This window comes from Mobula birostris, unplaced genomic scaffold, assembly GCF_030028105.1.
Source record: "Mobula birostris isolate sMobBir1 unplaced genomic scaffold, sMobBir1.hap1 scaffold_1152, whole genome shotgun sequence".
Taxonomy (NCBI): Eukaryota; Metazoa; Chordata; class Chondrichthyes; order Myliobatiformes; family Myliobatidae; genus Mobula; species Mobula birostris.
Genome location: NW_027274193.1, coordinates 69169 through 81646, shown reverse-complemented (window position 1 = coordinate 81646; position 12478 = coordinate 69169). Strand labels below are relative to the sequence as shown.

The 12478-nt window shown below is 48.0% G+C and overlaps 1 protein-coding gene across 1 annotated transcript in view; it reads left to right on the top strand.

Moving 5' to 3' along the window:
- The first annotated feature begins 5276 nt into the window (after positions 1 to 5276).
- The window catches only part of LOC140192309 (uncharacterized), a 36618-nt gene continuing 29416 nt past the window's right edge, over positions 5277 to 12478 (top strand). Inside the window, exon 1 of the mRNA XM_072249973.1 lies at positions 5277 to 5296. Within this exon, the coding sequence (XP_072106074.1) occupies positions 5292 to 5296 (5 nt within the window). The 5' untranslated portion in view covers positions 5277 to 5291. The remainder of the gene's footprint in view (positions 5297 to 12478) is intronic.

Below are 12478 nucleotides of genomic sequence, written 5' to 3'. Positions count from 1 at the left end.
ACAATATCCATATCCCTCCATTCCCCACACAGTCATGTGTGTGTCTGACAAACTCATCCCCTCTGTCAACACAATGTCCATATCCCTCCATTCCTCACACATTCATGTGTGTGTCTAACACACTAATCACCGCTGTCTACACAATGTCCTCATCCCTCCATTCCCACACAGTCATGTGTGTGTCTAACATACTCATCACCTCTGTCTACACAATGTCCATATCCCTCCATTCCCCACACGTGCATGTGTGTGTCTGACACACTAATCCTCTCTGTAAACAGAATATCCATATCCCTCCATTCCCCACACATTCATGTGTGTGTCTGACACACTAATCCGCTCTGTAAACACAATGTCCATATCCCTCCATTCCCCACACATTCATGTGTGTGCCTGACACACGAATCCTCTCTGTCTACATAATGTCCATATCCCTCCATTCCCCACACTTGCATGTGTGTGTCTGACACACTAATCCCCTGTGTCTACACAATGTCCATATCCCTCCATTCCCCACACATTCATGTGTGTGTCTGATGCACTGATCTGCTCTGTCTACACAATGTCCATATCCCTCCATTTCTCACACATTCATGTGTCTGACACACTAATCCCCTCTGTCTGCACAATGTCCATATCCCTCCATTCCCCACACATTCATGTGTGTCTGACACACTACTCCCCTATCTCTACACAATGACCATATCCCTCCCTTCCCCACTCATTCACGTGTGTGTCTGACACACTCATCCCCTCTGTCTGCACAATGTCCATATCCCTCCATTCCCCACACATTCAGGTGTGTGTCTGACACACTAATCCGCTCTGTAAACACAATGTCCATATCCCTGCATTCCCCACACATTCATGTGTGTGTGTGTGACCCCCTATCCTCTCTGTCCACATAATGTCCATATCCCTCCATTCGCCATACATTCATGTGTGTTTCTGGCACACTAATCCCCTCTGTCTGCACAATGTCCATATCCCTCCATTCCCCACACATTCATGTGTGTCTGACACACTACTCCCCCATCTCTACACAATGACCATATCCCTCCCTTCCCCACTCATTCACGTGTGTGTCTGACACACTAATCCCCTTTGTCTACACAATGTCCATATCCCTCCATTCCCCACAAATTCATGTGTGTGCCTGACAGGCTTATCCCCTCTGTAAACACAATGTCCATATCCCTCTATTCCGCACACATTCATGTGTGTGCCTGACACGCTAATCCCCTCTGTCTACACAACGTCCATATCCCTCCATTCGCCACACATTCACGTGTGTGTCTGACACACTAGTCCCCTGTGTCTACACAATATCCATATCCCTCCATTCCCCACACATTCATGTGTGTGTCTGACACACTAATCCCTCTGTCTACACAATATCCATATCCCTCCATTCCCCACACAGTCATGTATGTCTAACACAGTCATCCCCTCTATCTACACAATGTCCATATCCCTGCATTCCCCGCACATTCATGTGTGTGTGTGTGACCCCCTATCCTCTCTGTCTACATAATGTCCATATCCCTCCATTCGCCACACATTTATGTGTGTGTCTGACACACTAATCCCCTCTGTCTGCACAGTGTCCATATCCCTCCATTCTCCACACATTCATGTGTGTCTGACCTACTACTCCCCCATCTCTACACAATGACCATATCTCTCTCTTCCCCACTCATTCACGTGTGTGTCTGACACACTAATCCCTCTGTCTCCACAATATCCATATCCCTCCATTCCCCACACAGTCATGTGTGTGTCTGACACACTAATCCGCTCTGTAAACACAATGTCCATATCCCTCCATTCCCCGCACATTCATGTGTGTGTGTGTGACCCCCTATCCCCTCTGTCTACATAATGTCCATATCCCTCCATTCCCCACACAGTCATGTGTGTGTCTAACAAACTCATCCCCTCTGTCAACACAATGTACATATCCCTCCATTCCTCACACATTCATGTGTGTGTCTAACACACTAATCACCGCTGTCTACACAATGTCCTTCACCCTCCATTCCCCACACAGTCATGTGTGTGTCTAACAAACTCATCCCCTCTGTCTACACAATGTCCATATCCCTCCATTCCCCACACATGCATGTGTGTGTCTGACACACTAATCCCCTCTGTAAACAGAATATCCATATCCCTCCATTCCCCACACATTCATGTGTGTGTCTGACACACTAATCCGCTCTGTAAACACAATGTCAATATCCCTCCATTCCCCACACATTCATGTGTGTGCCTGACACACGAATCCTCTCTGTCTACACAATGTCCATATCCCTCCATTCCCCACACATTCATGTGTGTCTGATGCACTGATCTGCTCTGTCTACACAATGTCCATATCCCTCCATTCCCCACACATTCGTGTGTGTGTCTGATGCACTGATCTGCTCTGTCTACACAATGTCCATATCCCTCCATTCCCCACACATTCATGTGTGTGTCTGACACACTAATCCCCTCTGTACACATAATGTCCATATCCCTCCATTCCCCACACTGTCACGTGTCTGTCTGAAACACTCATCCCCTCTGTCTGCACAATGTCCATATCCCTCCATTCCCCACACATTCAGGTGTGTGTCTGACGCACTAATCCGCTCTGTAAACACAATGTCCATATCCCTGCATTCCCCACACATTCATGTGTGTGTGTGTGACCCCCTATCCTCTCTGTCCACATAATGTCCATATCCCTCCATTCGCCATACATTCATGTGTGTTTCTGGCACACTAATCCCCTCTGTCTGCACAATGTCCATGTCCCTCCATTCCCCACACATTCATGTGTGTCTGACACACTACTCCCCCATCTCTACACAATGACCATATCCCTCCATTCCCCACAAATTCATGTGTGTGCCTGACAGGCTTATCCCCTCTGTAAACACAATGTCCATATCCCTCTATTCCGCACACATTCATGTGTGTGCCTGACACGCTAATCCCCTCTGTCTACACAACGTCCATATCCCTCCATTCGCCACACATTCACGTGTGTGTCTGACACACTAGTCCCCTGTGTCTACACAATATCCATATCCCTCCATTCCCCACACATTCATGTGTGTGTCTGACACACTAATCCCTCTGTCTACACAATATCCATATCCCTCCATTCCCCACACAGTCATGTATGTCTAACACAGTCATCCCCTCTATCTACACAATGTCCATATCCCTGCATTCCCCGCACATTCATGTGTGTGTGTGTGACCCTCTATCCTCTCTGTCTACATAATGTCCATATCCCTCCATTCGCCACACATTCATGTGTGTCTGACCTACTACTCCCCCATCTCTACACAATGACCATATCCCTCTCTTCCCCACTCATTCACGTGTGTGTCTGACACACTAATCCCTCTGTCTCCACAATATCCATATCCCTCCATTCCCCACACAGTCATGTGTGTGTCTGACACACTAATCCGCTCTGTAAACACAATGTCCATATCCCTCCATTCCCCGCACATTCATGTGTGTGTGTGTGACCCCCTATCCTCTCTGTCTACATAATGTCCATATCCCTCCATTCCCCACACAGTCATGTGTGTGTCTAACAAACTCATCCCCTCTGTCAACACAATGTACATATCCCTCCATTCCTCACACATTCATGTGTGTGTCTAACACACTAATCACCGCTGTCTACACAATGTCCTTCACCCTCCATTCCCCACACATGCATGTGTGTGTCTGACACACTAATCCCCTCTGTAAACAGAATATCCATATCCCTCCATTCCCCACACATTCATGTGTGTGTCTGACACACTAATCCGCTCTGTAAACACAATGTCCATATCCCTCCATTCCCCACACATTCATGTGTGTGTCTGACACACGAATCCTCTCTGTCTACATAATGTCCATATCCCTCCATTCCCCACACATGCATGTGTGTGTCTGACACACTAATCCCCTGTGTCTACACAATGTCCATATCCCTCCATTCCCCACACAGTCACGTGTCTGTCTGAAACACTCATCCCCTCTGTCTACACAATGTCCATATCCCTCCATTCCCCACATATTCAGGTGTGTGTCTGACACACTAATCCGCTCTGTAAACACAATGTCCATATCCCTGCATTCCCCACACATTCATGTGTGTGTGTGTGACCCCCTATCCTCTCTGTCTACATAATGTCCATATTCCTCCATTCGCCATACATTCATGTGTGTGTCTGACACACTAATCCCCTCTGTCTGCACAATGTCCATATCCCTCCATTCCCCACACATTCATGTGTGTCTGACACACTACTCCCCTTTGTCTACACAATGTCCATATCCCTCCATTCCACACACATTCATGTGTGTGCCTGACACGCTAATCCCCTCTGTCTACACAACGTCCATATCCCTCCATTCCTCACACATTCATGTGTGTGTCTGACACACTAATCCCCTGTGTCTACACAATATCCATATCCCTCCATTCCCCACACATTCATGTGTGTGTCTGACACACTCATCCCTCTGTCTACACAATATCCATATCCCTCCATTCCCCACACAGTCATGTATGTCTAACACAGTCATCCCCTCTATCTACACAATGTCCATATCCCTCCATTCCCCACACATTCACGTGTGTCTGACACACGAATCCCCTCTGTCTGCACAGTGTCCATATCCCTCAGTTCGCCACACATTCATGTGTGTCTGATACACTAATCCCCTCTGTCTACGCAATGTCATCATCCTTCCATACCCCACACATTCATGTGTGTGTCTGACACACTAAACCCCTCTGTATACACAATGTTGATATCCCTCCATTCCCACACATTCACGTGTGTGTCTGACACACTAAACCCCTCTGTATACACAATGTTGATATCCCTCCATTCCCACACATTCACGTGTGTGTCTGACAGACTAATCCCCTTTGTCTACACAATGTTGATATCCCTCCATTCCGATACATTCACGTGTGTGTCTGACAGACTAATCCCCTCTGTTGTAGCTGCATCCACCACCACCACTGGCTGTGCATTCTAGGCAGTCACCACTCTTTTAAAAGAAAGTGTCAGGCCGGCACGTCACCTTGAAACTTTGCCCTTAAATGAATGCCCTCTGGATTTTTGACCGTGGGATGAAACATACTGGCTTTCTGTCTCTGGCTCTCCACTACACCAGAGAGAACAACCCAATTCTGTAAATTAAAGAACGAGATTCCGCAGATATCTTTCTTGTAATGGAGGGGAGTTACCGGAGTGTCCTCACTGCAAGGACTTGGTAGGAGAATGAGGTAAGAGGGAGAGTCTAAAATGGTTTTCAATCCCTGGTTGGTGGAGGGGGGGGGGCGTGAGGGATCAAGGTGGTCTTTACTCTGTCGTTGGGTGGTGGGGGTGGGTAATATTTGCATTTTCCGTGACCTGAGAGGTTGGCATTAGTTGAAGACGTGAAATGTGACCTCAGGTCAATAGCTTTTGAACTGATGGGCCAGTAGAATGGACGGGCCAAATGTTCTCGCCATAATCCTTCAGCTGGGCATTTCTGTCAAAGGTCAAACTGGTCACCGAGTCTTAGGGTCGATGCCCAGACCTCGGAAAAGCCGGGAGTGTGTAGATTGCTCATACGAACGGTGCATTTCACTGTTTCGATATACATTTGAAAAACAAATCTCAACAGTGACGAACGGGCCATTCGGTCCGTCAACTCCCGGCTTCATCCCAGATGCTACCATATGCGCGCAACGGGGTGGGGGTGCCCATTTCACAGCGTGTCGTTCGGACGAGGGAGAGAACCGGACGCCCCGGGGGTGGGGGAGAAAAGTGCAAACTGCACACAGCCAGCTTTGGAGCTCGGGATGTGACCGGGCTGCCGGGTATCGGCCGCTGCGCTCGTCAGGGCGGCTGATCCAGAAGCCGTGTTGTACTTTGCCCGATTCCACAGGTCAACATCCAACAGGGCGACTGTGACGGGGAGCGAGGCAAAGACTGACTGGAGGTGATAGGGCAGGCGTGGGGCCGGCACCGCTGATAATGAGTCAGCGTTTGCGAAAAACGGGCATAAGCCTTCGCGGTTCCGTATTATCCCACTTCGGCCACTCTGTCCAGAGTCGCTCTGTAGATGGGGAGGGGTGCACGGGAGGAAAGGGGTCACAAAGACATAGAGCAGTGTAGGGATTGGGGATTATGGTGCGGGGCGAAATGGTTTGTGGAAACGGAGGGAGGGGGTCACGGAACTGACACGAAGTGTATGCAGAGGTTCTGGGTCCAGGAACATCCGCTTGAAGGGGTCGCCCAACTAAGACGAAGGCGAGGAGAGGCGCCTACTATTCTAGACCTTTCAATATTCGATAGGTTTCAGTGAGAAGCCCCATCATTCTTATAAACTCCATTGAGAATAGGCTCAGATCCATCAAACGCTCCGCTTTCATTCCCAGAATCGTCCTCTAGACCCTCTGGCTAAAGAAATTCCTCCGCGTCTGTGCTCTAAAGAAACGTTTTTGTATTCTGAGGCGGTGCCCTCAACTTCCCCCGGAATCTCCCCCTCTCCCTGACCAACCCGGGGGGGTGGGGACGTGCGAATTCCACACAGCGGTCGGGATCGAACTCGCTTTTCCACCCGCCTGCAGTCGGCCCCACACTCCTGATCTTTGGTCACCCGGTGCACAGGGGGAGAGTCGCTCGGGCATCTTATTGGTTTTCTCCTATGCCCAACCGAGATGGCAGTTCATGCGATCCAACTGCCTGCCCCTCTTCCGAGATTACATCGCGCTCGGGCGTCCGTGGAAGCCCAAGGAGTATCCACGGGTACAACGGGGGGATTGTGGGAAAGGTGGGTACACATGTTCGAGTGAGTCATGGATCATAGAACAGGAACAGGCCATTCGGCCCTCAATGTTGTGCCGAACCAATTAAATTAGTAATCAAATGACAATTAAACTAGTCTGTTCTGCCAACACAATGTCCAATGTCCTGATGAAGGGTCTCGGCCCGAAACGTCGACTGTACCTCTTCCTAGAGATGCTGCCTGGCCTGCTGCGTTCACCAGCAACTATGATGTGTGTTGCTTCAATGTCCATATCCTTCCGTTTTCCTCACATCTAAGCGTCTTTTAAAAGTCCGTAATGTTTCTGCCTCTTCCATCACCCCAGGCACCGCATTCCAGCATTCTCTGTGTAAAAAAACCTTGCCCTTCACATCTTTATAATTACCCCCCCCCCACACACACACACACACACCTTAAATGCATCTTCTCTGGTGTTTGACATTTCAAACCTAAGGAAAAGATACTGTTTGGCTACTCTATCTCTCATAATCTTATAAATCTCTATCACATCTCCCATCAGCCTTCGCCCTTGTGCTACGTCTCTGAACCAGACAGCATCGTGGTAAACCTCTTCTGCACCCTCCCCCAAAGCCTCAACATCCTTCCTATAGTGGGGTTACCAGAACTGTACGCAATATTCCAGATGCGGCCTAACCAGAGCTTTATAAAGCTGCCACATAACTTCCTGCACAAACAGAACAGCACAGCACAGGAACATGCCCTTCGGCCCACTATGTCTGTGGTGAACGCCTCCTTCCGTTCCCTGTACATTCATGTGGCTGGCTGTGAGCCTCTTAAACACCTCTATCATTTCTGCCTCCACCACCACTCCTGGCAGTACATTCCAGTCACCCACCACTCTCTGTGTTAAAAAAAAAACTTATACCGTTCATCTCCTTTCAACTTTTCCCTCTCTCTCCTTAAATACATATCTCCACTACTGGCCATTTTCCAGTTAGGGGAAAACATCATGTTTGCTCTATCTGCACCTCTCATAATTTTATAAAGCTTGTAACAAATCTCTCCACTGCTCCAGAGAAACCAACACAATTTTGTCCAAACTGTCCTTAATTTGATGTTTATTTTGAATTACGAATTTGTAGAGCTCATAGCACAGAAACAGGCCCTTCATCCCAACTAACCCATGCCAACCAAGATGTCTACCTGAGCCAGTCTCATTTCCCACGTTCAGCCCACATCCCTAAAGCTTTCCTATCCGTGTACCTGTCCAATTGCTTGTTAAATGTTATTAGTCCCGGTTCAACAACTTAATTTCATATTCAAACCAGCCTCTGTGTGTAGACCTTAAGATCATAAGAACAGAGAACTAAACCATTTGCCCCGTCGAGTCTGCTCTGTCATTCCATCACAGTTGATTTATTATCCCCCTCAATCCTGTTTGCCCGCTCTCTCTGTAACTTTTGACGCCCTCGCTGATCAAGAACCCATCAACCTGAGCTTTAAAAATACCCAATTATAGCCGTCCACAGCAATGAATTCCACAGATTCACCACCATCTGGCTGAAAAAAATTCCTCCTTATCTCAGTTCTATAAAGATGTCGTCTATTCTGAGATTATGCCCTCTGGTCCTAGACTTTCGAAATACCCCCTCCACATCTACTCTATCTAGGCCTTTCACATTATTGAAAATACCCCCTCCACATCTACTATATCTAGGCCTTTTAATGTTCAACAGGTTTTAATGAGATTCCCTTTATTCTTCTAAACTCCAGCGGGTGCAGACCCAGAGTCGTTAAATGCTCCTCATACATTAACCCTGTCACTCCCAGGATTATTCTTCTGGACCCTCTACAATGCCGACACATCCTTTCCTAGATATGAGGCCCAGAACTGCTCACATTACTCCAAGTGCATTCCGACTAATAATGCCTTTTGAAATCCTCAGCATTGCATCCCTTTTTTTTACTATTCCTGTCCTCTCGAAGTGAATGCTAACGCTGCATTGCCTTTTTTTTTACCACTGAAAGCAAATTAACCTTTAGGGAATCCTGCACGAGGACTCTCAAGACCTTTCTGAAGATCCGCTTCAAGTTGTTTTCTCCCCTTTCATCTTAACCTTGTGCGCCGTGCTTCCTGAAGCCCCAACTGAGGCACGACTGAGCTCCCTATCGATAAACCTCATGATTTTATATACCCCGGGGTGTTCAGCTCTCAGTCTCCTACACTCACTCATAAATCTCGTCTGCACATTTCCCAGCTTCGTGGTATGATATGAGGGGTCGGAGTGACCAGAAGTGAACACAATACTCCACACGAGGCCTCAACAACACCTTGGATAACTACAAGACGACGTCAATAGTTCAAAGTACAAAGTAAAATTATTATCAATGTACATACATGTCAGCACATACAATATTGAGATTAATTTTCTTGCAGACATTCATACGAAATAGAAAAAAGAACACAATAGAATCGATGAAAAACCACATACGACAGAGATGTTCAAACAACCAATGTGCAAAAGACAACAAATTGTGGAAATGCAATAATTTAATAAATAATTAAACAATACATATCGAGATTCAGTGTTGGGTGAGTCCACGCCGGTTCAGGAGCCTGGTGGTTGAGGATAATAACTGCTCCTTAACCTGGTGGTGTGGAACCTAATGGCAGCAGCGGAAGTTTGGATAGCTGGGGTCCTTAATGATGAATGCCGTTCTGCAGCGACAGCGCTCCGCGTGGATATGTTCAATGGTGGGGAGAGCTTTACCTGTGGCGGACTTGACTACCTTTTGCAGATGTTTTTCGTTCAAGAGCTTTGAACTTTCTTTTTACGTGGGGGGGGGGGACATGTTTGGTTACAATGTTAACGAACGTGCCCCACGCTTCTCCTGCACACTGTTTATCAACTGACACAAAACTACTACGTCCAGTGCTGCAGGGGTCCGAGCGATCAGAGCATCGGTGGGGACTCTGGGGAAATTGAATGTAATGGCAAGGTCATCGACCAGCTCCGAGTGCATGGGGTTAGACTGAAGAGTTCGCACTGAGGTAGATGATCACATCCTGAGCAAGCTGAGAGCGTGCTGAGAGAAGGCAAAGGTTGAGATTAAACTCCCAAGCTGGCATACCGCGACAAGCAGTGTTCTGAAGTTCAAAGTACAGTTATTATCAAAGTTATGTATACCATATACAACCTTCAGATTTCTCTCCTTACGGGCAGCCACCAAAGTACCCCAACAGAACCCATTAAAAAGTCCGTCAAACATCGATTGTGCTGGGGAAAAAAAACAATCGTGGAAATAAAAGTCAGTAAATAACATTGAGAACAGAAGTTCAGGAAAGTGAGGCCACAGCCATGAAGCCAGTCATCACTGGAACAGCGAGCTGACTGCCGGCCCACCCCGACACGCTGACTTTATCAATCTGGCCCAGCGCTTAAATCGGCCGTTTCTCACTCTCGGGCCTGGGCCCGGGCCTCGTCGCCTCCCCTCGCCTCATCTCGGTTCTGCGGCATTGAATCGCCTTCAAGTTCGCTTTATCAATGGCCAAACACTCTCGGGCACGGGCCCAGACGCCTTGATTCGGCCCGTACCCGCCACGCCGCAACCATCCTTCACCTTCGAGATTTCCATTAACGCCGCCACTCTAAAAGTTCACCTCCAAAAGGGAACTTACAGGCTATTGATTGCAGTGATCGTATCCAAGAACTGTGATTAACACAGTAATTTATAGTTTTGTTTGCTACCAGCACACTTAAACCAGAGATAGTTCGTCAACCTTGCCGTTTCTTAGCAATTTTCTGTCTGTTTTTTTACGAGGCCGAGTTGCTAGCTCGACACTAACCCAGCACTGACTGAAAGTGCGCAAGAAGCGGACGGGATTCGAGCCCTCGAACAGTGCGGGTGGCATTACACCAGCAGCCGGCATTAAACTGGAGGGATCAACATTTATTGTCAGATGCACTACTCCATACGCACACAGTCCAATGAAAAGCATCACCAGAGGGGGAGAAAACGAAATTATACACAGTCTTTCCTAGAAATAACACAATGGGAACTTAAAAGAAAGGCCCATTGTAGTGAAAATTCATCACGGTGTTGCAGTACTGAGGTTGAGGTCGTGATTCAGGTGGTTAAAGAAGCGAATGGTTAAAGCTGTTCCTGAACCTGGTGGTGCGGGTCATCGGGCCTCTGCCTCCTGCCCGATGGGAGCTGCGAGAAGATGGCATGGCTGGGTGCTGGGGATCTGTGATGATCGGTAGAGGTGTCCATGAAACTACCACCTTGTTGTAAAGACCCATCGACATCGGGGGAGGAATTCCGCCCCCGTTACCCGGTCTGGCCTCGAGGTGATTGGAGGGATATCAGTGGCTGATTCCTCCTCTCCACCAGCTTCCTGACCTCATGATCATTTCTCCTTGGTCACTTTTTTGTGTTATTTGTTTATTTTGTAATTTCAGGTAATCTTGTCTTTGCATTGTACAATACTGCTGCCGGGAAACACAAGAACATAGGAAATAGGAGCCGGAGTCGATCATCTGGCCCGTCGAGCCTGCCCCGCCATTCAATAAGATCATGGCTGATCTGACCATCTCCATCTACCTGCCTTTCCACATAACCCTTCATACTCCTACTATGCAAAACTCTATCCAGCCTTGTCTTAAATATATTTACTGAGGTAGCCTCCACTGCTTCATTGGGCAGAGAATTCCACCCAATCACCACTCTTTGGGAAAAGCATTTCCTCCTCATCTCTGTCCTAAATTTATGCCTCCGAATCTTGAGGCTGTGTCCCCGAGTTCTCACCTACCAGTTAATTTGTTTCCTGACTCGATCTTATCTGTTCTTTTTCATAATTTTATATGTTTCTATAAGATCTCCTCCCATTCTTCTGAATTCCAGCGAGTACAGATCCGAGCGACTCATAGTCTAACCCCCTCATCTCTGGAATCAACCTGGTGAATCTCCTCTGCACCGCCTCCAAAATCCCCAAGTAAGGAGACCAGAACTGCACACAACAAATTTCACACGAAGACGGTGGTAATAAATCCAATGCTCTACCAACAGAGAATTGCTTGCCAGCCATGGCTGCGAGATTATATAAAACCAGTTATGATGCCTTTCGTGAGGCACAGCTCGCCTTCACCGAACAAACCCGGGGCGACACGTCACCGGCTCCACCACGCGAGGGTTCTGGCAGCTAGCCAAACTTTACCCAAACCCTTGTCACGGAGACTTCGGCCCCAGACCTTGACCCAGCTCCTTGCTGGCACTAAGAAATGAGTTGCCCTTTCTTCGTTGGTGAGACCTTTGAGTTACAACTAGGCAAGGAGTCATTCAGTGAAAATGACAAGAGAGTGAGAGGGTGGAGATAACAGGTTGGACTTTGCGACCTCGGGCACACCCAGCCGGCAAGGAACGTCGCCTATATATACGGACAGTCCGCAACACCTCTGTCTACTTCACCCAGAGATCTACTGGTCGGCAGGTAAGATCTTACGCGGAGTAGATGGGGATTCGTCTGTCCGTGAGGACGCTGGAGTGATAAGACCCTCAGGGTTGGAAGGGATGGAGGTGGTGTGGAAACAGGGAACAGGCTGCCCATTGGTCGGACGGAATATCGTCACAGTACGGAGATTCCTGGGATGTCGGCAGGCTTTGGGAGATTGAGAGGGAATGACTGGAGCCT